Source organism: Pocillopora verrucosa, chromosome 5, assembly GCF_036669915.1.
Source record: "Pocillopora verrucosa isolate sample1 chromosome 5, ASM3666991v2, whole genome shotgun sequence".
NCBI classification, from domain to species: Eukaryota; Metazoa; Cnidaria; class Anthozoa; order Scleractinia; family Pocilloporidae; genus Pocillopora; species Pocillopora verrucosa.
The window spans coordinates 20,069,247-20,096,597 of record NC_089316.1 but is presented as its reverse complement, the minus strand read 5'-3'; the positions used below and the strand labels follow the sequence as shown (position 1 = coordinate 20,096,597).

At 36.5% G+C, this 27,351-nt stretch overlaps 1 protein-coding gene across 1 annotated transcript; it reads left to right on the top strand.

Moving 5' to 3' along the window:
• Positions 1 to 98: 98 nt before the first annotated feature.
• LOC136281304 (uncharacterized) lies at positions 99 to 26,400 on the top strand. Its single transcript, XM_066167750.1, has 17 exons — positions 99 to 306; positions 3,242 to 3,290; positions 3,683 to 4,889; positions 5,043 to 5,111; positions 6,884 to 6,949; positions 7,413 to 7,481; positions 7,618 to 8,265; positions 9,293 to 9,361; positions 14,413 to 14,481; positions 15,997 to 16,062; positions 18,216 to 18,281; positions 18,732 to 18,797; positions 20,278 to 20,343; positions 20,810 to 20,878; positions 22,516 to 22,602; positions 23,263 to 24,553; positions 25,160 to 26,400. The coding sequence occupies exons 2-16, from the start codon at positions 3,273 to 3,275 to the stop codon at positions 24,546 to 24,548; spliced, it is 3,921 nt and encodes a 1,306-aa protein (XP_066023847.1). The 5' UTR covers positions 99 to 306; positions 3,242 to 3,272; the 3' UTR covers positions 24,549 to 24,553; positions 25,160 to 26,400.
• Positions 26,401 to 27,351: the final 951 nt, after the last annotated feature.

Sequence of the window (27,351 nt, the reverse complement as noted above, 5' to 3'; positions counted from 1 at the left end):
GAGCTATTAAATTTGTTTCCCCGCTGACCACTCGTACTTCGGTCTTTTCTTCATCCCCCACTCGTCGCCCGTGATGTAGTAACTCCCAAAATGGACACGGAAGGTTTATTTTTCACTGAGCTGACTTCATAGCGAGGGAGCGTTTGCATCAATCATGGGTTTACTTCCATATTTCTTCAGCTCGTAATTATGTCTTCGAGTGATTGGTTCACCGGCGAAGTTGTGGTCATTCCTTTTAGAGGCTTCTAGCAGTGGAAACCAGTGGCAACAATCAGCAACAGTTTATACGTGCTTCAGTCATCAAAGGTATTCGATTGAGGAAACTACTGTTTTTGTGCGTTTCAGGACCTGTTCGATGCCACTTTCTTGATATTTTAAAATGTGTACATGTAGGTTGCCTTTAAGCTATTTATCGTGAGAAAACATGCAAAATTGAAATCTCAGATTCCCAGCGTTCGTGGCTCCTAACAAACGTGCTGAGTTTGCAACGTTTGCTTCAGCTGGAAACTCGCGTAAAGCTCTTCTTCTTTGTCAACTCAAGGTTACTTCTTCCAAAGAAGTCCAGTCAACTAGAGATGTATCTTATTTTGTCAAACTTTCTCAATTTAATGTATGTTAGAAGTGTGACTTGATGTGCGTGTTTTCCCTGGATTTGCTTTGTCCGTGCCTTCGTTGCATTGTATCAATTTACAACTGTGAGGTGTTATGAGCGAGATATTGCGAAAAAACGTGGTACCATGAAATGTGTACATTTTCGGTCCACTTGTCCGAATAACTGACGTATTATCCGTTGTCTGTGAAACACTTTGATTTTAGGATTGTGGAATTTCGTTCAGTTGAAATGCGTAGTTTTTCACGCATGAGAGATGTGTTTCAAATTGAAATCTCATTTTTAACATATCATGAAGACATTTGTGGAGAAAAACTCGTTCATTTAAGATATGGATTTATTTTCCATAATCAGCAACTCACTCTCGAAGTAGAAGGTAGAGTAATTAAACTTCTGGGTTGTGTCACAAACTTTGATTGTCAGCTCACATATCATAGGATATTTTCAAACCAAAATATATCAAATAAAACATCTTATAAAAATTGTGATCAGATCCCTTCACGGGAATGAAGACCCAACCTTGTTTCTCAGGTCCTTTATTTCTTCCTGCCTTAAGAAAGTACCCTGATTGCTGGTCATGTATCTCTCAGAATTTAGAAAGGGCTCATATGAAAAATCTCTTTTGTCCCCGCCAACTCAACAGATAGGGTGAACATAAGTAAATATTTTTTAGTTCAATCAACTTATTTAATCATCTACTTTGTTACATTATTTTTGGGATTTGATGAGATGAGGTTTCTCTTGACATAGATTTCTGCATTTGCAGTTCCCCATTTGTTGATCCTGTTTGTAACTTTTTCACACCTTTCACACTGCTGATTTTTTATTTACTTTGGATTGAATCAGTAAACATCAGCTCTGGGAAATTGTTTGAAATCACCCATTTACTTTTTTAAACAATCCAGCCTCTATGGATGTTAGTGACCAACCAATCCACAAATATATTTCGATGTGTCTCCTAGTTCAAGAATGCTTTTTTGTCATCCAGTTGGTTTGTATAAAGCAGATTCCTAGTTTCTTGAGAATAATGAGTGATGATACTCTAAAGAGAGGTGGGTACTTCTGCAGAAATTTGCTATAGAACATTCCTTTGAAAGAGGATTTTTTGACCATCATCTTTGTTTTGGTAAAATGTCATGATATTTATATTATGTGAAGACTTTGAAAAGAAGGCCCAGTCAGTATAAGTTGTAAGGAAAAACTCAAGTTCATTCACAGTATACCCTACAGGAAATGATTCAACATCAATTTCAACATTTTTGTAGATTTCCTGACAAAAATTGTAAGATTGCAAATAATTTTTGGGGTTTTCAAAAAAAATTATTTGTGGATCTAACAATTCAACCAGGATTCTTAAACATTTTTAAGCCTTGAAAAATTTTTTAAATTACAATCTGGACTATGTTTTGGATTTCAAAAATATATTGGGATTGTCTTTTACTGGCTTCAGTAGAATCATGTGGAAGAATCCTGTTCTCTGCAATTGCTTAACCCTTTAACTTGCAGAAGTGATTAACAAGTCACTTCTTCCAATATTATTCATACATTATCCAGCAAACAGGTAATGAGAATACTTAATCTTACCAGGTAGAAACTGTTATCTTGATCTAACAACAAATTCTTGTGACTAATTTATAGGGAAATGTGTAGTAGCTACAGGGGAGAATTAACAATCCAATGTTGGGAGTTGAAGGATTAAATTACAATGTAGGACCTTTAAGGATTGTTTCTGCAATTGAAATTTATTTGGTTATGAATCTTGATAATTTTTTTAATCATATAAAAATAGCTTTCTGTCCATGATCTATGACTTTTATAACATGCTTTTCCAAGAATAGGTGATGTATTTAACATTCTTTCATAAAAATTTCTCAATCTGTTTAAGATGTATAAACAGGGTGGTGGCTCGGTGACTTGCTATTGGTTGTCAATTGTCTGTTTTTGACAATAAATAATTCATGGTATAGTGCCTACTTTAAGGTACATTTTCAATACCAAAGTAAGGTGGTATTGAACACTAAATTTTGTGTTTTTTTCATCTCAAATCATTAATGAAATATTTACTGACAGATTTTGTTAGAATGACTTGAAATTATCACATGGGATATATGATTCCACACATAATCTGAAGAGAAAAATTGTATTTTGCTCAGTGCCATGGAATTGGTGGAATTTCATGGAATTAGGGGGTGTGTTTGAAAAGCCATTATGGAGAAAAAATTTATCTAAATCCAAGCCATTTTAATTAATTCTACTCAAAAGGGTTTGGTACAGACAAATAGCTGATGGTAATATAGATTTTCAGTGCAGTCTGCTAAGTAATATTCGATTTTGACAATTAAATCATCCCATACCTTGTCATTTGGAAAAGTTTTGGCAGATAGTGGCTACTATATTTGCTGCCAGATTTGTCCTTGGAAACATAACTTCTCATTTTGAAAATGGCCCATTTTCCATTTTCCAAGTAGGCAATTTAAACAATGATCTTAAATATATGAGGAAATGAAAGCTTCCCAGAAGGGTCCAATTAGCCTCCAGTATGCATCAATTGGCCTCAACAACACTCTTAAGAGGAAATAGAAAACTTGAATGGACTCAGTAAACTCACATTTTGTATTGTTTTTTTTCCAGGGTAACTTTTCAAAATTAAAAGCTACCTGTGATGTCAATGCTACAAAAGGTACTTAGAGAAATCTAAATTATTACAATACCAAACTTTGACTTTGACAAAAACATTCAAATTTGCCTCCTTTTTTTTTCTTTACCTAAATTTCTTCAATGAGACTACATGTGCCAATTTCAAAGTGAGTTGAAAAGGAAGACCCTTTAAGGATAATTTTTAATTTCAAATTTAATTCCTTGTAACTGTCATGGTTGTTATCAGTGACAGTGTAGTCATCTCTAAGTTTAAATTTGTCTCATTTTACATGTCGCCGACTTTTTGCCAAAGGATAAAACTTAACTGTAAATTTCCAAAAGAATTGACATTACATATCAAGTGGACATGCATTATTGTGATTTATTATTGTTTTACAGCTTATTGTCAATACCATTCTTGTTTTGTTGTTGTAGGATTTCACAATTCCTGGTGTGGCCTGTACATCACAGGAAGACCAGGAAAACATGACACTGAAAGTCACTTTGCTAAGTAGTGAGTGGAAATCATCAACTAATGGGGACTTGTCAACTATCAACCGAGAGCTGGCCATCCAGTTAGCTAAACACCCCAATGTGGATGTTAGTGTCTTGCTTCTAAATTGTAGTGAAGCAGACAGGAGCAGTGCAAAAAGTCACAATGTGAAGCTCATTGAAGCAGATAGAGTTCCTGGTGTTGAGCCAGTTCTTTGCCTGTTATCTCCTCCAAGAGACCATAAAATAGACTGTGTCATTGGTTATGGAGTTCACCTTGGCCGACCAGCTGCATTCATCAAGAGAAATCCAAATTACAGTCATTGCAAATGGATTCAAGTTGTTTACTCTGCTCCTGAAGAAGAAGGAATGTACAAAGACATTTCAGAAGGTCAAAAAATGCAAGAAACAGAAATCCAACTCTGTAAAATTGCTGATCAAGTTATCACAATTGGACCCAAGCTGGCAGAAGCTTACAAGCGTTACCTTTGTCCAATTAGACAGGAGAAAAAAGTTTTTGACCTTACTCCAAGCATTTTCTCTGAATTTTTGGCAGTAGAGCAAGCCACTGAAGACAGAAGAACATTCAGTATTCTTGTACTTAGAACTGGAGACAGTGGTGATAATTTTAATGTCAAAGGGTATGACATAGCTGCCAAAGCAATTGCTGAGTTGAAAGATGAATCCTACATACTCAAGTTTGTCTGCACAGCTGGAGGAAAAGGAGATATTGTAGCAGGAAAGTTGCTCCACAATGGTATCAGTCATAATCAGCTTATTGTTCGCACTTTTGATGATGGCAGAGAAGTGCTGGCAAACTTATTCTGTGAAGTGGATCTTGCAATAATGCCATCCAGAACGGAAGGTTTTGGAATAATAGCTCTGGAAGCATTATCTGCTGGTCTGCCTGTACTTGTCAGTGGTGATTCAGGACTTGGAGAAGCTCTGAGGAAAGTGCTTTTAGGCCCACAGAGTGTGGTAGACTCTGAAGATCCTAAAGACTGGGCCAGAGAAATCAAGCGTGTCCGTCAGAAAGAGAGAGACATGCGACTTTTAGAGGCAAGACTTCTACGTGACAAGTACTTGGAGAAGTACAGTTGGGAGGAGCCTTGTAGGAGTCTTGTGATAAAGATGAAGAACCTTGTCTTTGGTAAATTTACTTAAATTTAAATGTTTCAGCTTTAACTTGTCTAATAACTGATAAACCAGGTAGTCTGGTAAAAATTTGAATCAGCCTTGAGTCAACTTGGACCTCTGATAACCATAAATTCTTTATAGACCCTTTTCTCTTTACTGTCTGTAGGTAAAGCTCTGCACCGCTCTCTAGACTGCGAAGAAACAGAGAGGAATAAAAAAGGAGAGTCCATACCAGGTCAGTAAACTTTACATTGCATGTTAATTAAGGAATATTGTAATTAGACTGCAACTGTCAGGAAAATTATAAGGAACAAATCAGTAAATCAGGTGTGCTACGTAAAAGTTCTTAGAAGAATACAAAAAGATCAGCTAAAATCTTGTCACTGCTGCAACAATAGGATTATCAGCATCTTCCAGTCTGACTCTATGATTGCCTTCTCTCTTTCCTTGTATAAGTGCCCGTGCTCCATGCTCTAAGAAGTGCCTTCCCCCCAGGCCAATATATCAAATAAGAACTTTCTCCCCCCCCCCCCCACCCAAGCAAGCATTGAACAATCATCCTTCACTCTCACTTTACTAAATAAAAGGAAAACCTCATTCAATTACCACTTTATTTATAACTTTTTTAAGCTTCAACTAAAGCCAAATCAGTGCACTTTATAGTTCCTTACTAAACACCCCGTGGATTAAGTGAATTCCTTCCAATCAGCACCCCTCCTTTTCACCACAACTTTAAGAAATGAGTGTGTACCAGGTAAGTAAACTTTGTATTACATGTTACATTCAGGAATATTACAATAAGACTGTACCTGTCAGGAAAATTGTGGGGAATAAATCAATGAATGAAGCATGCAACAGAAAAGTTATTAAAATAATAAAAGATATATGGTAAATCAGCTTTTCATTGCTACAATGATTGGACTAACAGCATCTTCCAGTCTAACACTCTGACCAATTACTGCATTTCCTCATGCAAGTGCCCATGCTCTAAGAAGCACCCTCCCCAAAGGCCAATATATGCAATAAGCTCACCCTCAGAAAAATCACCCTCTGCTTCTCCCCCACTTTCCCAAATAAAAGGAAACCTGATTCTATTACCACTTTACTGGTAACTTTTTAAGCTTCAACTACGGCTAAATGAGCACAGCTTATAATCTCTTACCAAACACCCCCCTTGATCAAGGGAAACTTTAAATATTTGGGGCTTGGGTACTTATTCGAAGAAATGCAGTATCTAAAACTGTTAAATTTGGTGAAGCAAAGAGCTTTGTGTAATTGCTGATTGGGATGAAGCTAGAACTTCTGGAACTGTTTCTGCTTTACTTTTAACTTATAAGGAAATGTATGGAAATACCTGTAGAAATTTATGATCCCAACACTTATTAATCAAAGCACTATTTGAGTACACTCCAGAAAGAGACTGAGTGTGTAGATAAAGCCTTGAAGCAATAAAGAAGGAAATGAGTTAGTTCTCAAACAAGAAATGATACAATTGGTAATAGAACAGGAGCTTCATTCACTTGCAGTATTCATGTTGGCTCATGGGTCATTTAGCACTTGGATCAAACAATATCAAGACGTTTGTGCTTGCCTTACTCTTTCTTCCACAGCACTTCTCACTCTTCTGACTTTTTTAATAAAGCTGAAAGGAGATGAAGTATTTTCTTACTTATACTTAGCACCAATATAGTAAATATGTTAACATTTGAGTCTTACCTGTGTTTGGTTCATTTATTGACTACATAATTTGTATTTTTCCATATTCATAAGATTCAGGTACTGTGATGAAATACGGTTGAAGTATGCAAGCATAAATTACCAAGCCATATCTATAAACGGCAAACATAAGCGCTTGCACATGATCTAATCCCAGTGAGTGTGCTGCTAAAGATCAAATAATGATATGGGCATTCGGGGTTGTGAGTTTTGTTTTGGCTTTTTAACATGTATTTGCTCAGTTCATGTTGGAGTAATAAATTGTGTTTTAACCTAAACTTATTTTTTCAGGTGCAGTTCCACGTGATTCAACAAAACAAACAGAGAGAAATGCAAAAGAAGCTTGGACAGCAGCAGGTACAGCTGTAGAAGGCATATACCACGTGCCTATCAGCAATTTATGTATTTCAACCAATATGAAATATGAAGGGGGAAGGGGATTGGGGAGAACATCCTGGATAAAACAACAAGGGAGACTATAGGAGAGGGACTGGGATTCCTCAGGGATTTAGACTTTTTCCTTTTATTTTATGTAACATTCCTATTTTGTTGCTTTGTTTTAATCCCCTTAATACCTAGAATTGATCTACAAATTATTTCTCATAACATTGTCATTTAAAGCCTCCTCTTGCAAAAAGGGGGCAAGATTGATTTTAAGGTCAGAAAGTAACATTGAAACAATGTGGAAGTGAAAGAACACAACAGACGTCAAGACATCCATTATTTCCACTTGTTTCTTGTCCTCTAAATGGAGGTCTATTGGCAGGTTTCCAAACCAGGTAGCATTCTTTAATGTGATATTTCTCTCCTTTCTCCTCAGAAAAAGCTCCTGACACCTCTTTAAAGAGAAAAAGAACTTATGGGGATGAACAAACAAAGTCTGTTCAAGGTGAGTTAAGTTTACAATGCATGTCATTTAACTATAATTGTCAATAAACTCTAATACAAAGAATAGGGCTGGTCAGTGAATACTGCAAATCAGTGATTCAGTTGTTATAGAACATGATTGAACTTTCCCTTTACAGTTAAAATTCCAATATGGATTGATTGTGGGACCATCTCAGACCCTCATCCACGACTTGAGACATCAGGGACAGTGGTTATAGCCAGTCAGGGTACTCAGGCTGGTAGCGATGGGCTGGTAGTTACTAAAATGTCAGAAGGAACACCTCAAGACACACAGGATAGCCAGGCAGGAAGTCATGAGTTGTTAGTTACTGGAGTTAAGCGTAAGGCAGTGGAATCTGTTGCATCAGCTGGTCAACCATTCGTAGGAAGAACAGGAAGCATTGAAGAAGCAGGTGTTGGAAACGAGGCTGTACCCAACGCACAAGAGGTTTTGAATTTCATTGCACTCAAGCACTTCAAGATAGTTGACCCATCTAAACCTGAGGAATTAAATGGCTTTCTACAATATTTAAAAGAAGTGCACAAAGTTCTGGTTCTGGATGTGCAACCAGGAAGTTTGATATTGACAGCACTATGTAGTTCATTGGAGATACTGGATGTCCTGTGGTATGACTATTGCACAGGTAACCTGAATGACATGGCACAGAAATATCTTGTGACAAAGGACGTTCTGAAGGAGTTTAACTTGACTGAGCTGAAACTGACAACAACTATTCAGGGGGAGGAGTACCTTGCTGCACGAAAGTTTTTGCTGCAGGGTTCAGGTGAGCACATACAAAGTGTTTTGGAGAGCTGTCTTTAGCTGAATAAATAGGGCATTGTCTTCATCATTGCTTTAAAAAACAATTAGCAGAGGTTTGCATGTTATGTTTTTTTTAATGCCCCCTCAAGCATGTTTGTTGTTTCACCAAACTCAGACAGGTATCATTCAAGAAATTTAATGATCAGATCTTATACTTGTGCTCTCTCTATTTAATTGAGAGATGGGGATTGAGGATGGAGGGACGCAACACTGAGATGACCTCATGACCTTTTGACATTTTTCAGCAAACTGATCCAACTCCTTTATTTTGGGTTAGTGCAAAGAAGTAAATATATTGTTAAGCCGATAGCTTACCAGAATTAACAAATTTCTTTGAATATCCGGCTTAGAAATGTATGGTTTTCAATTTGCAGAATTGTACTCTATAGATCTCTGTAAGCAGGGTAATTTATGTGACCCAAACACTCAATTTGGTTACCCTTCTCTCATACCGATGGACAGATTTGTACTGGGAGTAACTAAAAAGATCGAAATATACTTCACAAAGACGGCTCGAATATGTTTGTGGTGGATAAAGCTTACTTACCTTCTGAGCACTATATGAGTAAACCCCAGAAAGAGATGAAGTGCATAGATGAAGCCTTCTATCAATGAAAAGGATAGAAGTTAGTTCTCAAACACAGAACTATAGTGATCAAAGAATAGATATTTACATGTATTCGAATTTGCTTACAGGTCATTCAGCACCATTGGGTCAAACATTTAATATAGTAGTACTACAAAATACTCAAAATTAATCAATGTGTAATTTCTCATAACATTTTCATTTAAAGCCTCCTCTTGCAAAAAGAGGGAAAGATTGATTTTTAAGACAGAAAGTAACATTGAAACAATGAGGAAGTGAGACAGCACAACGGACGTTGAGACATCCATCATTTCTACTTTTTTCTTGTCTTCTAAATGGAAATTTGTTGGTCTCCACACTAGGTAACATTCCATAATATGATATTTCTCTCCTTTCTCCACAGAAAAAGCTCCAAACACCTCTTCAAAGAGAAAAAGAACTGATGGGAATGAACAAACAAAGTCTGTTCAAGGTGAGTAAACTTTACAACGCATGTCTTTTAACCCTTTAACCTCTAAGAGTGACTAGCATCTATTTTCTCCTAACAAGATCACCCTTGTTTCAAACATTAAGGTCAGGAGAATAAGAGAAATGATCAGCAACTAAAGAAGCTCTTGATTGTGAAACAATTTTTCCTATTCAGAAAGGTATAGAAAAAGTATGGAGAATATGCCTTCTGATATTAGGGTGTAATGGGTTCATTATAACTGTCAATAAACTCTAAGTTAAACAAATCCTCTTAAAGTAGACCAGAAACTGTCGCAGAAATATTACTTATACTAATTATAATTACCCTCAGAAATGCAGTATATGGCAGATATCCAAATTATTACTACCAATTTCATGAGTAATTCTCTGTAAAAAAGATGAATTGTCCGTTTCATTTTGTTGTAATATTATCAAATGAGTGTCAGTATTTGTAGGTTATCATTTAACCGCATTCCAGTATCGTACCCATTTAACTCTCAAAGAACATTGTCAGGCAAATTCTCTAATCCACCTTCCCGTAGTCCACTGACCGCATCATCTATGGTAAATTAATCATGTGACTAAATTAATCAAGAATTACACACCCACCCATAGCGATATTTTCTTTCACAATCAATGCGGAAGGTTCATCTTTGACTGAGCTGACTTCTTAGCGAGGGAGCGTTTGCGTCAATCAATGGTTGAGCTCCATATTTATCCAGCTCGTAATCATGTCTTCGAGTGATTGGTTCACCGCTGAAGTATCAGGGTTTTTACTAGAAGCCGGGTCCTGGGTACTTGCACCCGTGTACTTTGAACAGAGTACCCGCCTACTCAAAGTACGAAATTAAAAAAAAAAAAATCGTCAAGAAAAAAATTATCAACCTCACTGACTATTGACTCTTCCCTGTAAGTTTAAAACCATTTTTTAGCACAAATGTACCGATAACTTGCCATCAGATCGTGGAAATAAAATTTACTTTGACGAGAAGGCGCTGCGCGACGATCGCGTTCTTCCCGAAGTGCTTAATTAGCTATTACATAATTCTTGCACGTCACGTGCGACACGTTTAAAAGCAAGTGCGTTCTGCGGAGGCAGCGTGGCAAGCGAATGAAAAACTCAAGGCGTCCTGGATTCTTTTTTGTCATTTGCATACAAGAAGTCTAAAAGTTAGTTTTGAGCATGTTTACACTTTATTGTTTTCATATTCCTTGAAGCGAAACACGTAAGCATCATTTGCATATGAAAGGTCAAGTGCAATGACAATTAACTTTATGTTTTCCAGTTTTAATTGAATTACAGCCGGTGAAATGATTTTATGAAAAAATCACATATCCTTTCTTTGCATTCCATTATTTAAACTGTTCATAAAACACTTTGTATTTTTCTGAAATATAATTCAGGATATAAAATAAACTACATGAGACGAATGTCGCCGTAAAAGAGTGTAACTGGCCAACGTTTTGGTGGCTTTCAAAGCTTTTAAAAATATCAGTGAAAGAAACTTGAGAGAAACTTTGTTCCAATTTAATATTCATTTAAGATCAAGCCCAGGAATGCATTCAAAAACATATCAAAAATTTCAAACGTGAAAATTCGCTTCGGCCTGTACTGACGCTGAAAATTTGCCAGTTTATCAGTTTATAAGTTTAAGTTAGCTTGTAACAGTAGTTAGCTTGTACTACATCTCAATAAGCCAATATTTTGTTGGCTTTCAAAGCTTAAACATTCCGAGCAAGTGAAAAAGACTTGAAAGAAACTTTTTTCCAATTTAATTTTCTCTCAAGATTAAGCCAAGAAAAACATTAAAAAACATATCAAAAATTTCAAACGTGAAAATCCGCTTCGGTCTGTACTGACGCTGAAAATTTACCAGTTACACTCTTTATCAGTTTACAAGTTTAAGTCAGATTGTTACTGTAAGAAGAAAGGAGGCTCAGAGAACAACAGCAGTGTTTTGATGTAGTTATAGCTGTATAGTGAAATAAACAAATTCTCCCAGAGTATCATTCTTTTTTACTATAATTAGAGTAAGTATGCGTCATAGCAAGATTTCTTTTCCAGATTGCAGGAAAATACGCTTCTGAAAGACTTACGTTTTAGCATGCCCCCGGACCCCCCAGAGGTTCGGGCCTTCGGCCCTCAATTTTACAGGGTACCCGCCTATTCACGAGGCAGTGCCCTTCTACTTCAAAAGTAAATGAAAACCCTGCGAAGTTGTGGTCTTCCTTTTTGAGGCTTTTAGCAGTGAAAAACAGTGGCAACAATCAGCAACAGTTTATATGTGCTTCAGCAAATCGAAGGTATTCGATTGAGGAAATTACTATTTCTGTACGTTTCAGGACCTGTTCGATGCTACTTTCAGATATTAAGATTGATATCGTCAAATGTGTACATGTACGTTGTCTTTAAGCTATTTATCGTGAGAAAACATGCAAATTTGAAGTCTCAGATTCCCAGCGTTTGTGGCGCCTTACGAACGTGCTGAGTTTGCAACGTTTGCGTCGGCTGGAAACTCGCGTAAAGCTCTTCTTTGTCAACTCAAGGTTACTTCTTCCGAAGAAGTCCAGTCATTTTGCGTCTTTGTTGCATTGTATAAGTTTACAACTGTGAGGTGCTATAGGCGAGATGGTGCGAAAAAACGTGGCACCATGAATTGTGTTCGTTTTCGGTCCACTTGCCCGAATAACTGACGGATTATCCGTTGTCTATGAAACGCCTTGATTTTAGGATTGTGGAATTTCGTTCTGTTGAAATGCTTAGTTTTTCACGCACGAGAGATGTGTTTCAATTAAAATCTCATTTTTCAGACACCATGAAGACATTTGTGGAGGACAACTCGTTCTTTTAAAATATGGATCTATATTCTATGATAAGCAATTCACTCCTGAAGTAGAAAGTAGAGGAATTTAACTTCCGGGTTGTGTCACAAACTTTGATTGTCAGCTCACATATCTTAGGACATTTTCCAACCAAAATGTCTCGAATAAAACACCTTATTAAAAATTGTGATCAGAGCCCTTTGCTTTTTTTTTAAACTATCCAGCCTCTACAGATGTTAGTGACCAACCACTCCACAAATATATGGTGATGTGTCTTCTAATTCAAGAATGCTATTGTGTCATCTGGTTGGTTGGTATAAAGCAGATTTCTAGTTTCTTGAGAATAATGAGTGATTACACACTAAAGAGAGGTGGATACTTCAGCAGATAAGAAATTTGCTTTAGAACATTGCTTTAAAAGAGGATTTTGACCATCATCAGTGTTTTGGTAAAGAACAATCCAATGTTGAGAGTTAAAGGGTTGAATTACAATGTAGTACTTTTAAGGATCATTTCTGCAACTGAATTTCATACACAGGTCAAACTGAAATTTATTTCATTAAGAATCTTGATCATTTTTGTTAATCATATAAAAATTGCTTTCTGTCCATGATCTATGACTTCTATAACATGCCTTTCCAAGAATAGGTGATGTATTTAATCATTCCTTCTGTAAATTTTCTCTATCTGTCTAGGATGTATGAACAGGGTGGTTGTCAGGTGACTTGCTATTGGTAGTCAATTGTCTGTTTTTGACAGAAAATAATTCATTGTTATCACATTCAAGGTGATAATGGACACTAAATTGAATGAATTTTGTCTCAAATCATTAATGAGATATTTACTGGCAGAGTTTTTAGAATGACCTGAGATTATCACATGGGATATATGATTCTACACACAATCTGAAGAGAAAATTATTTTGCTCAGTTCCATGGAATTGGTGTAATTTAATGGAATTAGGGGGTGTATTTGAAAGGCCATTTTGGAGGGAAAACGTCTCTAAACTTAAGCCATTTTTAATTAATACTATTCAAAATGGTTTAGAACACAAAAAGCTGATGGTAATAAAGATTTGCAGTGCAATCTGCCTCGTAATATTCGATTTTGACAATTTAACCATCCCATACCTTGTAATTTGGGAAATTTTTGGCAGACGGTAGCATACTGTGCTGTAAATGTTCCTCATCAAACAAAAAATTTAGTTTGCAGCGATTCTGATCAAGAGTATCAACCTTCTCGAGATAATACAGTTGCAGTGGCAATTAATTTGCAAAAAGTGGCAATAGGAACCACAAGAATATGACATGATGTGGAAATTTGATAAGAGCAACTTTCTGTAATCACAGGTTTGCTTTAGTAATGATAACTATAATGTCTAAGTCAATTTCAATTTCAAAGAATATTTGCACTGTAAGACTTATAGCTACTGACTTCCCCAAGAAAGATTTATTCCTCTGTAAGAGAAACAATTGTGTACTTTCAAGTGCATAACTATTAAATGATCAGGAGCTGTCTCCAATTCTTGTTATTGGTGACTGAAGGTTGCTACTTATCAATGCCCTTACTGTTATTTTTGAAAAAATGATCATGAGGGAGATCACTCATTTAACAAATTTTTTGCAAGATGACGAACTGTATTTCCTTGAACAAGTGCTCATGTTCTAATAAGTGCCCTCCCCCAAATAAGCATGCACCACTTAGACCATAATTTCATAAAAGCATCCACTCAAGGACACAGGTCTAAAAAAGTCAAATTATTTATAAAAATTAGTATTTTCAGAAATATTTTTAAAGCATACACATCAATTCAACAATTTTGTGATGAAAGTAGAATAAATTTATTGTGTCATCTAAAATTTTGCAAACTGTTATGTGCTATCAATTGAAAGTTTCAACATCCCTCCCACAGGCAACACCTTGGGTAACCTCACAGGCATTTGCCCATGGGTTGCCCAGAAGAGGGGAGGATGTGCATACATACAACACATACATACATCAACTCATACATACTCATACATCACAATCAATAATAAAAGCTAAACACTTATGGGGTCATGTGTTTAGTTATTTAATCAAATTAATAAGAAACTTAATAAATAGCTTTAGGCTCTTAACAAATTAATACTAAAATCTCTTAAAATGTTGGAGCTTCAAAATGATTAGCAGCTAATAATATGTAGGCTAGCTATGTCAGCTTATCTGAGAAATAATTCTCTTCACTTTCGGTAGGCAATCTTCCACACAGTGGCGCGCAAGTTGGGAAAAGAGATGGACGGGAACAAAGTGAATCTGCACCAGGTGGGTGAATGAAAATGTAACATTGGAGGTTATGCCCTAATTTACTTATTTCCTGAAAAATAAGCCTGCATGATATTATTTGAACTGTGCAAAAGATTTTTGACGTCAGAGAGTAGAGTTATAAAATACCGCTGTAACATTTCATGCTTAAATGTTTTTGAAGGTTTGTCTTGAATTCTGTAGGTATTATCTGATTAACAATTGATAAGTTCAGAATAATTTTGAGCCGAAACCTGAGTTAATAACATACTTAGTTTGTTTAATTTTCTTCAAATTAACTAAATAGCTAAGTAGAACTTATTGAAAATAAGAAAGGAGAGTGTGTGCCAGATGAGTAAACTTTACATGACATGTTACATTTAGGAATATTACAGTAAGACTGTAACTGTCAGGAGCATTGTAAGGAACAAATCAGTGAATCAAGCATGCCACAGAAGAGCTCTTAAAATAATGAAAAAAATCTGGTAAATCAGCTTTACATTGCTTCAACGATAGAATTATATGCATCTTCTATTTAACACATAGGGAAGCCTTGACTGTGCTCTGTTCTGTTATAAAGCACGCAGGAAGCAGCTAGAGCACGAAAGAACTGTAGGGAGAAACACGAGACGTAGTCGAGTGTTTCTTCCCACTTCTTGAGTGCTCTAGCCGCTTCTTAAGTGCTTTATAACACAACAGAGCACAGTCAAGGCTTTTCTATTTGTTTTATAATAAAGAATCTGTGAAATTTCCCAAGCATTACTTTCAATTTTCCAAAAATTTTTTTTTCCTAAGCAAACAACAGTGTTGTCAGCATGCTCTATACTCTCATAAAGCACGCTACAATAAGCCAATCAGAATCCCTGTCAGAATGGTTTAAATAATCTGATGGGCTGTACCAGACAAAAGTTGTCAAAAGTGTCAAACTATCACAAGTTCACACTAAATGGAAAACCTGATTCTATTACCACTTTATTTACAACTTTATAAAGCTTCAACTACAGCCAAATCAGTAGAGTCTCTAGTTTCTTACTAAACACCCCCTGGATTAAGCGACTTCCTTCTGATAAGCACCCCTCCTCTTAGCCCCAACTTGAAATAATTCATGCCTGGGTGCTTATTCGAGGAAATGCATGTAAAAGTTATTGGTCGTTCAGTTTCTTTGCTTTTAACTTAAAAGGATATGTACGGTAATGCCCGTAGAACTTTATTAATCAAAGCACTATTTGAAGAGAAATGAGGTAGTTCTCAAACTTGAACAATGGTGATCAAAGAAGAGCTATTTACATGTATTCACGTTTGCTTACATGTCATCCAGCACAAATGATCAAACATATCAATAACGATTTTCCAGGTATCCCTTTTCTACAAAATTCTCGTCACTCTTCTTTTTGCATGAAGCTAAAAGGAGGCAAAAGATTCGTTGCCTTATACTTATAATTAGCACTAACATAGTAAATGTGTTTAAATTAGAGCCTTGCCTGTGTTTGGTTGATTTCATGAGTGCATAATTTCTATTTTTTTCATATTCATCAGATTCAGGTACAGCTCCACGTGATTCACCAGAAGAAGTCCGTGCAGCAACAAGTATGGCTTTAGAAGGTACATGTATATACCATATGCGTATGGGTAATTTATGAATTTCATTCAATTTTGGAATTTGGAAATGTGAAGGGATGGGCGGGGAGATTAATGTAGATTAATAAAGAGCAAGAAAAGAAGGGACTACAGAGTTGATAATGTAGATTGGACACTGTGTAGAGTTTTAAAACTGATGCTTCATGTTGCCCACTGGTGTTGCAAGCTATATGATAATCAGGCATAGAGCTTGATATTAAGTGTTAAATGTGTGAAATAGGGGGGTTGGCTTGAAGGTTAGTATCTATGAGGAAACATAATGGGAATGTAATTGCATTAATCCAGTAACATCTATTTTGAGTAAGCACAGACATGGAGGATAGTGTGGGGAAGCAAACAGAAAAGACCTGCATGGCGAAAATGAAATAGTTGGCAACTAAACTGTTTTGAAACTTACAAAATAGTTATTGTACCTCATAATTACCAATTCTCTTCAGCTGATTTTAATTACTAATTTTGACCTGGCTGCTAGCCTGAAAATACTTAAGTTGCCTAACATTTCCTTTTCATCTTGACTCTTGTGCAAAACTAATTAAAAGGGGGAAGTCCCGACTTCAAGTTTTTTTGGCAGGTTCAAGTTAGGATTTTCTGCTAGTGACTAGTTTTTACAAGAGGTAAATAATTTAATTAATGACTGGCAAATCTGGGAAAGATCACTAATGGAAGGTTTTCCTAAATCTTAAGAGGGAAAAAAAAAGAGGAAAACAAAAACAAAAAAAAGAAGGGACAGCAAGAGGAAAGGGAGGGGAAAAAACCATAGATAGAATAACAAAGGAAGAAGGGGAAGGAAAAAAGGAAATTGGGGGAGGAGCAAATGGAAAAGGAGGAGGAAGATGGCTAGGAAGATGTTTTTTTTTCTGTGCTTTACTTTGATGGAAACTAGTGGTAGTTCTCCTTGTAATATTGCACATTGGACAAAGGCTCTTTTTTCCATCTTGATTTTGATCCACCTAACATTAAGCTGTGCCTCCCTAGAAGTCTTAATCTATTAGTATTTATTAGTCGTCCAACTGGTTTCTTTGGTGAAAAGGTAAAAAACCCTGTTCTTGGCAAACCCCCTGCCTTTCTGTACTGCCAGGCTGGGTGGGGAATTTGAACCAGAAGTGTAAAGTCTTTCCAGTGAAATACAAGTTAGTTCAGTTCCAGTTGAAATACAAGTTTAATTTGGAGGTGTTTAAGGTAAACAGTTCACTTTCGCTATAGAATGGCTCGGAAGAAAAGGCTCAGGTTTTTATGCCTGATCAATGTGTAGAAAGTCACAGTTGCTAATTTTGCCTTTTGCAAAAAACTGTGCTAATTCAAGGAAATGCATTATCTAATACTATTAAATTTTGTGAAGAAAAGACCTTTGTGTAATTGCTGATTGGAATGAAGCTATTAAATATATTTACAACTTCTGTAACTGTTTCTGCTTTACTTTCAACTTATAAGGAAATGCATGGAAATACCTGTAGAACTTTGTTATCCTAACACCTCTTAATCAAAGCACTATTTAAGTGAACTCCAGAAAGAGACTGGTTATGTAGATAAAGCCTTGAAGCAACGAAGAAGGATACGAGTTGGTTGTCTCCAAAAATGATACAATTGGTTATCAAAGAAGAGCTTAATTTACTTGCAGTATTCATGTTGGCTTATGGGTCATTTAGCACTTGGATGAAACAATATCAATATGTTTGTGCTTGCCTAACTCTTTCCTCCACAACACTTCTCACTCTTCTGACTTTTTCAATGAAGCTGAAAGGATGCAAAATATTCTATCACTTCTACTTAGCACTAACATAATAAATATGTTTAACATTTGAGTCGTAACCTCTTTGTGGTTCATTTAATGACTGCATAATTAATTCGTTTGTATTTTTTCGGTATTCATGAGATTAAGGTACTGTGACAAAATACTGTTGGAAGTATGCAGGCATAACTTACTTGGTCATATCTATAAGCAGTGAACATACACACGTGCACACGAACACATTCCCTTGAGTGATCTACTAATGACCTAACAATAATAATTGTGCATTTGGGGTTGTGAGTTTTGTGTAGCTTTTGAACATGTAACTGCTTGGTTTACATTGTAGTATTAAAATAAGTTTTTTTTAACCTTAACTAAATTGTTGTAGGTGCATCTGGATATGTTTCAACAAAGAAGACACAGAGAAATACAAAAGAAGTTTGGACAGCAACAGGTACAGTTGTAGAAGGAATACACCACGTGTCTATCAGCAATTTATGTATTTCAACCAATGTGAAATATGAAGGGGGAAGGGGGGTTGTGAAGGAAGGAAGGACTATAGGGGAGGGATTGGGACTCCTCAAGGATATTAGAGTTTTTTGTCTTATTTTATGTAACATTCCTATTTTGTTGCTTTGGTTTAATCCCTTTAATATTTGGTTAATATTGATCAATATATATTTCTCATAACATTGTCATTTAAAGCCTCCTCTTGCAAAAAGGGGGTAAGATTGATTTTAAAAAAAGAACATAACATTGAAACAATGTGGAAGTGAGAGAGCATAACAGACGTTAAGACATCCATCATTTCTACTTTTTCCTTGTCTTCTAAACGGAAGTCTGTTTGCAGGATTCCAAACTAGGTAGCATTCTATAATGTGATATTTCCCTCCTTTCTCCATAGAAAGAGCTCCAAACACCTCTTTAAGGAGAAGAACTGATGGGAATGAACAAACAAAGTCTGTTCAAGGTGAGTAAACTTTACACCTCATGTCATTTAATTATAACTGTCAATACAATTATTAACAATTAATTATAACTCTAATACAAGGAATAGGGCCAGTTGGTGAATGCTGCAAATAAGTGATTCAGATGTCATAGGACATGATTGACCTATGAAAGTTTCCCAAAATTCCAAGGTTATGAAGAAATTATTTTCTGTAGCGTAACTTTCATATCCTGTCTGTTACAGTTTGAGCTCCTGAAAACATACCAGGTCCAGGCTTCGCTTTAACTGTGTTGTTAACAAGCAGCAAGGACTATTTTTATCATTAATCCTGATAGCACACAGGACAACTTGAATGAATACCAAAGTGACAGCTAACAGGCATTTTCAATCACAACCAAAACTAGACACAATTAGTACAATTGATACCGACCAAGCTTTTACCACACAGTTAAACATCAATACAGCGAATTAATATCAGTTCTGTTGAAAAGTTTTAAACATAAGATCAAGATGGGTGCAACAAACTAATCTCGATTTGTCAATGATGCAATTTAACTAAATAAGAGAGTTATGTTTCTAAAACTATTAAATTTGGAAAAGCAAAGACCTGTGTGTAATTGCTGATTGGGATGAATCTATTTAGTATACTGTATGTTCAACTTCTGTAGCTGTTTCTGCTTTACTTTCAACTTATAAGGAAATGTATGGAAATACCGGTAGAACTTTATTATCCCAACACGTATTAAACAAAGCACTTTTCAGTGAACTCCAGAAAGAGATTGAGTGAGTAGATAAAGCCTTGTAGCAATGAAAAAGAATAGGGGTAGTTGTTGCAACACTTCTCACTCTCGAAATTAAGAGATCGTCGCAGCTAAGAACACTACTGAAACGAGTAGTTGAAAATAGGACCTGAAAAAAATTCAGGCCCGTATGGGATTTGAACCCGTGACCTCTGTGATACCGGTGCAGTGCTCTACCAACTGAGCTAACAAGCCAACCGGGAACTGGTCAATGTGTTGGGTCCAAATAAACCATCCAAGTGATGAATGATGATTTTAGATATTAGAAATTCATATTTGCACTGCGGTGAAGAAACGAAATTGCTTCTCACTCTTCTGACTTTTTTAATGAAGCTGAGAGGAGGCAAAATATTCTCTCACTTCTACTCAGCACTGATATAGTAAATATGTGAAACAGTTGAGTCTGACTTGTGTTTGGTTCATTTAATGGCTGCATAGTTTGTATTTTCGGTATTCATGAGATTCAGGTACTGTGACAAAATACTGTTGGAGGTACACAGGCTTAAATAACTAGGTCATATCTATAGGCAGTGAACATATGAACATGCACATGAACTCATTCCAATGAGTGCTCCTCTAATGATCTAATGATAATATACGGATTCGGGGACGTGAGTTTTGTGTGGCTTTTGAACATGTAACTGCTTGGTTTACATTGGCGTATTAAAATAAGTCTTTTTAACCTAAACTCATTGTTGCAGGTGCAGCTGCATATGTTTCAACAAAACAAGCACAGAGAAATACAAAAGAAGTTTGGACAGCAAAAGGTACAGTTGTAGAAGGAATACACCACGTGCCTATCAGCAATTTATGTATTGCAACCAATATGAAATATGAAGGGGGAAGGGGGGTTGGGGAGAACATCCTGGATAAAACAACAAGGAAGATCTATATGGGAGGGACTGGGACTCCTCAGGGATATTAGATTTTTTCCTTTTACTTTATATTACATTCCTATTTTGTCGCTTTGGTTTAATCCCTTTGATACACAAAATTGATCAATATATATTTCTCATAACATTGTCATTTAAAGCCTCCTCTTGCAAAAAGGGGCAAGATTGATTTTAAGGACAGAAAGGAACATTGAAACAGTGTGGAAGTGAGAGAGCACAACGGATGTTAAGACATCCATCATCTCTACCTTTTTCTTGTCTCCTAAATGGAAGTCTGTTTGCAGGTTTCCAAACTAGGTGGCATTCCATATAATGTGATATTTCTTTTCTTTCTCCACAGAAAAAGCTCCAAACACCTCTTTAAAGAGAAAAAGAACTGATGGGAATGAACAAACAAAGTCTGTTCAAGGTGAGTAAACTTTACAAGTCATGACATTCAACCCTTTAACACCTAAGAGTGACTGGCATCTATTTTCTCCTTACAAGATCACCCCTGATTCAAACATTAAGGTCATGAGAATAAGGGAAATGATCAACAGCCAAAGAAGCTCTTGATTGTTAAACAAATTCTCTTTTTCAGAACCTTAAGAACCGTGTAGAGAAAGTATGGAGAATATGCATATTTATATTAGGGTGTAAAGAGTTAATTATAACTGTTAATAAATTCTAATACAAAGAATAAGGCTGGTCGGTGAATACTTATACGTAGTGATTCAGATGTCATAGAAAGTGACTGAACTATGAAAGTTTTCCAAAATGCCAGGGCTTTGAAGAAACTCTTTTCTGTAGCATGACTTTCATATCCTGTCTGTAACACTTTGAGCTATTGAAAAGAAACCTAGTAGAGGCTTCGCTTTAGCTGTGTAGTTAACGAGCAGTTGGGACTATTTTTGATTACCAAGTGTGATAGCAAACTGAACAACTTGACTGAAAACCAAAGTGATGGCTAACGGCCAAAACTTGACACAATTGACACAATTAATATCGACCAAGCTTCGACCGCACGTTTAGACAACAATACAGCGGATTACTATCAGTCTTGGTGAAAAATCTCTAACATAAGATCAAGACGGGTGTAACAAACTAATCTCAATTTGCAATTCAACTATATAAGAAATTTCTGTCTAACAAGGTCCACATTGATAACAGTTCTACAACTTAAACGTTTACTCGGTCTTAATTTCCCCCTTAAAGTTACTAGTTGTGTTACAACTCTCCCCTCTCTACACCCTTCTTGCATAATTTTGCCTTTCTTAATTTCTTTTCAAATTGTTGGATTTTAGGTGAAACATTTCTGAGCTAGGTCAACTTATCAAACAAGAACACTGACACCCCCCCCCCCCCCCCCATCGAATAATCATCCCCTCCCCTTCTCTCTTACTATCCAAAATAGATGGAAAACCTGATTATATTTCCACTTATTTACAACTTTAGAAATCTTCAACTACAGTCAAATCAGAACAGTTTATAGTTTATATGATTTTAATAAGCGACCTTCCTTTTAGCCATAACTTGAAATAATTCGTGCCTAGGTGCTTATTCGAGGAAATGCATGTAAAGTTATTAAGTGTGGTGAAGCAAAGACCTTCGTGTACCAGTAATTGCTGATTGGGATGAAGCTATATAACATATGTAGTATTTCTTTAACAGCTTCTGGTATTTCTGCTTTACTTTCATTTTTAAAGGAAATGTACGGAGATACCGGTAAAACTTTATTAATGAAAGCACTATTAGAAAAGAAATGAGTTAGTTCTCAAACATAGAACAATGGTGACCAAAGAAGAGCTATTTACATGTATTCACGTTTGCTTACATGTCATCCAGCACAAACGGATCAAACATATCAATAACAATTTTCCATGTATCCCTTTTCTACAAAATTCTTGTCGCTCTAATGACTTTTTCAATGAAGCTAAAAGGGGGAAAAAGATTCTCTTACTTATACTTATAGTTAGTACTAATACAATAAATTTGTTTCAAATTTGAGCCTTGCCTGTGTTTGATTGATTTAATATGTGCATAATTTATATTTTTTATATTCATCAGATTCAGGTACAGTTCTGTGTGGTTCAACAGAAGAAGAATTGAAAAGTGAAAAGGAAGTCTGTGCAGCAACATGCACGGCTGTAGAAGGTATGTACCATATGCCTTTTAGCAATTTATGTATTTCAACCAATTTTGGAATTGGGAAATGTGAAGGGATGGGGGGGGAGGGGGGGGAGGGGGGGAGATGAATGAAGATTAATACAGAGCAGGAAATTACGGAAAAGAAGGGAATATGGCAGTACTGCTATCAGACTTTGTTCTCATATTGTGTAACAGTTGTTTTCCTTTTGTTTGGGTTCATTCCTTTAATACCCAATGTTGACCAACGTGTAATTTCGCACAACATCTTAATTTAGAGCCTCTTCTAGCAATTAGGCGTTTTGTTAATTAGCTTTTGGGACTTTTGTTGATACAATCTGTTACACTTGTTTTGATTACTCGTATCGAGATAAGCAACCATTTTCCATTAGAAGTTTGAAATGATGAAATCTCGCGCGAGGTGATTTTAGCGAGATGTGACACAATCCTTGACCAATCAGAGTGCATGCATCTCAATAGTCATCAGAGCAATTATACCTATCAGTCATTGTTATTATTATCATAATTACTATTACTATAATTGTTATTATAAATTTGTCACCCAATTTTCCTCCTAACGGGGCTAGTTCGAAAATAAATCTCATGTTTCTACATCCTCCTTGGAGTTTGATGCCAATCTTAATTTCCTTTCACATTATACGATTTTAGGCGACACTTCTGTGAGCGAGGACAACAAAGAATTGAATCAGTTACACTCTGTTGAAAAAGAAGGTGGGTTTTCTGTTGACTCCAGGAACACAACAGGCAGAACGCCGCTAATGAATGCTGCTTTGAATGGCAATGTTCAAGCGGTGAAGAGTATGATTAAAAGGGGAGCAGATCCTTCCTTGACGGACTACACTGGATGGAACACGTTACATTATGCCGCAAAGGGCGGAGACACTGATATTATATCTCTAATTCATACTCACCTGCCCAACAGTGAGTCAAAAATAGGCGAGGGTGAAACGCCACTAATGGTGGCGGCTTTCACTGGCAAATTACATGCAGTGAAATGGTTTCTTGAGAAGGGGGCAACTGTAACCTGTGAAAACAAAAGAGGTTGGAACATGTTACATTGTGCTGCACAGGGCGGAGACACTGATATTCTATCTCTAATCCATACTCACCTGCCCAACATTGAGTCAAAAACAGGCGAGGGTGAAACGCCACTAATGGTGGCGGCTTTGGCTGGCAAATTACATGCAGTGGAATGGTTTCTTGAGATGGGAGCAACTGTAACCTGTGAAGACAAAACAGGTTGGAACATGTTACATTTTGCCGCACAGGGCGGAGACACTGATATTATATCTCTAATCCATACTCACCTGCCCAACATTGAGTCAAAAACAGGCGAGGGTTACACGCCACTAATGGTGGCGGCTTTGGCTGGCAAATTACATGCAGTGAAATGTTTTCTTGAGATGGGAGCAACTGTAACCTGTGAAGACAAAACAGGTTGGAACATGTTACATGCTGCCGCACAGGGCGGAGACACTGATATTCTATCTCTAATCCATACTCACCTGCCCAACATTGAGTCAAAAACAGGCGAGGGTGAAACGCCACTAATGGTGGCGGCTTTCACTGGCAAATTACATGCAGTGAAATGGTTTCTTGAGAAGGGAGCAGCTATAGCCTGTGAAGACAAAAGGGGTTGGAGCCCGTTACATCATGCCGCAAGGGGCGGTGACCCTGATACCATTGATCTTATCCTTACCCACCTGCCGGACGCTGATTCAAAAACAGCTGATGGTGAAACACCTCTTATCATCGCTGTTTTTTATGGTAAGCTGCAGGGTGTAAAGTATCTTCTTGAGAGGGGAGCCAATCCTTTGGCTAAAGATAACAAAGGACAGGATTCTCTGTATCATGCCTCATCATGTGACTCAGATTGTTTCGACTTGCTATTGAATCACGTGCCTAGAAGTGAGTCAACAACGGGCAATGATTAACTCAGGTTGGTGAAGTAAGCTTTACAGCTGATTTTATGTTTGCTTAACTCTTAAATGTCAAAATGTAACCTATTGGTTTGTTTGTTCCGTCAACTTCGAAGCCGTTTTGGAGGAAGTTTTTAACAGGCTGTGTGTTATTTGATATTTTACCAACTAGACCTACGTACAATCTGTACAACTTGTGAGCTGTTCAACAGTTTCGGTACGGAATAGCTTCTGTCGTTAAAGTTGCACTTGAGCCTGGGCTTTCTGTGGCATGTTGGCTGAGTGTAATGATTTAGTTCCATTAAGCTAGTTGATTTCAACACTGTGTGCATACAAGCATTATTCTCAGAATTTGCTTATCCAGCTTGTGAAAGCTTTCATGTAATAAAAGCTGTACAAGTCACCCGAGGATAAAAGTCAGTGGCATTTGGACAGAGCACAGCCATAAGCTTAAAACATATGAATGATTCGAATGAATCGTATGTTGCGGTGTTAGTGCTGGGCTGCATTTGGCATTAGACGATATGTACCAAGATATACATTCTCTTAGTGCAGCGTGTTCTTGTTCAATTGTCGGAGGAATCTTCATTTCTCTTCCTAAAATACTCTTTGGTTTTTTCTCTTAGGTTACAATTTGCGTGGTTTTGTCAATATTTGAGGTTCTCTTGTGGTTTGTACTATACTGGAAAAACTGTTAGTGTATGTCTACAATATTACCGGTGATTTTATTTTTATCTAGTTAAACGTTTTTAAAATTGATATAATGTTATGTATATTTCACAAGTACAAGGGTGTTTTTTTACTAGGACGTATAAATTTCAAAGACAGAAGTGTAGGTTTCTGCAACGTTAACGGCCTCTTTATTTTCCTATTTAAGACGTTTCAAAATTAATGTGATTTTGTATATTTTTCACAAGTAAATAGGTTGTTTTTTACCACATAACTTTTTATTATTATAGAACATATAGATGTAATATAACGGCTGTGTAGTTTGATGCAAAAGTTGGAAATATGAACGTAAATTGCATTTCGCTGAATAAGTTTGTCTTAGCTGAAAATGTTGTCTTATAACATTTGTATCAAGCTAAAATCGAGGTTGGAATGTTTTGCAAAATTTGAAAAAAAGAAGTATGAATTCAGACGTTTAGCCAGTGTATTTTGCATAGCAGATCTATTTTTTAAATACTATTTTATATAATAGCACATAGCTTTTACTTTTAACACGATCGATGTTAAGAATATCTCATTTTTCAAGGAAACCTGTTAATAGAATACATGAAGAAATTTCTGCATTCTGATTGGTTGCAATACAGTTTTCATGAAACACCAATGTAGAAGAGAGCTAGTACAGTGCAGAAGATTGTTAATTCAGTAAAAAAACCGTAAGGAACTGTATAATAGCTTAAAAAAGAAAGACATGTCGAAAATTTTTCTCCTTTGAACGTAACACGTTGATTTGACCCAACACACGATGATGTTTGCAGGGTTTGAATGAATCATTTCGTACGTGTTTTACCTTTTGTTTGTTTCTTCATGATCAGTGAAGCTATGTCGAATATTAGTTTATTTTAAAATGAAAAAGAAGTGACATGACTTTTCTTAGGCAAACTGAAATGAGTAAGCACTCGTAATTTTTAAAAAGACAACGAATTTCACACGCCCTACGGGCACGTGAAATTAAGATGGTTTAAAAATAAAAAACAAAAAACTGGGGTTTTTATACCAAATGTCACTCGAAGTAGTGCGATTACCTGTACCAATAAAGAAATGATAACATCACTGAGAGGCTCTAATTACAACAAATTTTTAGGTAACCTTTGTAAGCGACGTTATAACTGTAGTCAATAAAATTTTATATCACCGAACGAAAGAAAGTCTTGTTTGTCAAAGGGAATGACTTTGATATTTCTAGCGTCTGGGAAAGTAGTGAAAAAAATCCTTGTTTGGATAAATAGGGAGAAAGGGGAGGGTTAAAGGGAGTAGTACATGTATATATCGTCTATGGGGAAGGAGGCCTTTTTTTTCGGGGGGGGGACTTTTTGGTTTTTTTTAAGGAAAGGGAGGTTGGACCAGTTGTCACTAATAGAACATCTGAAGGGGGGTGTCTGCTGATAAGGGAAATCCTTAGAATACTACAGAGCCATAGAAGGGTGGCGAGGGGAACAAAATGTTCCCACCCTACTCACCCCCCACCCCCAGATGATAAATAATGAGCAGCCCCAAACAAACAAGCTAAAATAAAAACATTCGAGAGATTGAAGAACTGCGTTTAGGAAGGGTACAGTTGGTGACTCTTGCCAGTCCTCTCCCCACGTTCGCATTAAGTGAGCCTTTGAGAATTGTGTCAGCGTCAGTTATGGCATAATTTAGCAAACCGCTGAAGTATACAAGATAGTTGTTGTTTTTGTATGCTAGTTTAATAAACTTGACTTTGCATATCTAACTAGGCTACTCAAAAACTAGGTAATTTAGTTTATCAACTGAGTTGATAACGTAAATTGGTCACCGCAAAGAGTTTAGCCGCTGAAGTTTTGAGCGTTAGAGCGATTGACGAAGGGCTAATGCTCGAAACGTCAGCTTTTAAAATTTTCACGGGGGCCAATTAACTTTATCAACTCAATTGATAATAGTAAACTACCCTTTTATACTCTGACACCGATGCAGCAACACTGTTTCTTTAGAAACTTGTCCCTTTTACTCAAAATCTATGCAGGCAAGGGAAAGGTGCATGTGACACAGCAGCAATTAATCTAGAAAGTATGGGTCACATGATGAGGCGAGATGTAAAGAATCCTGTCTGTTGTCAGTCCTTAGCTAA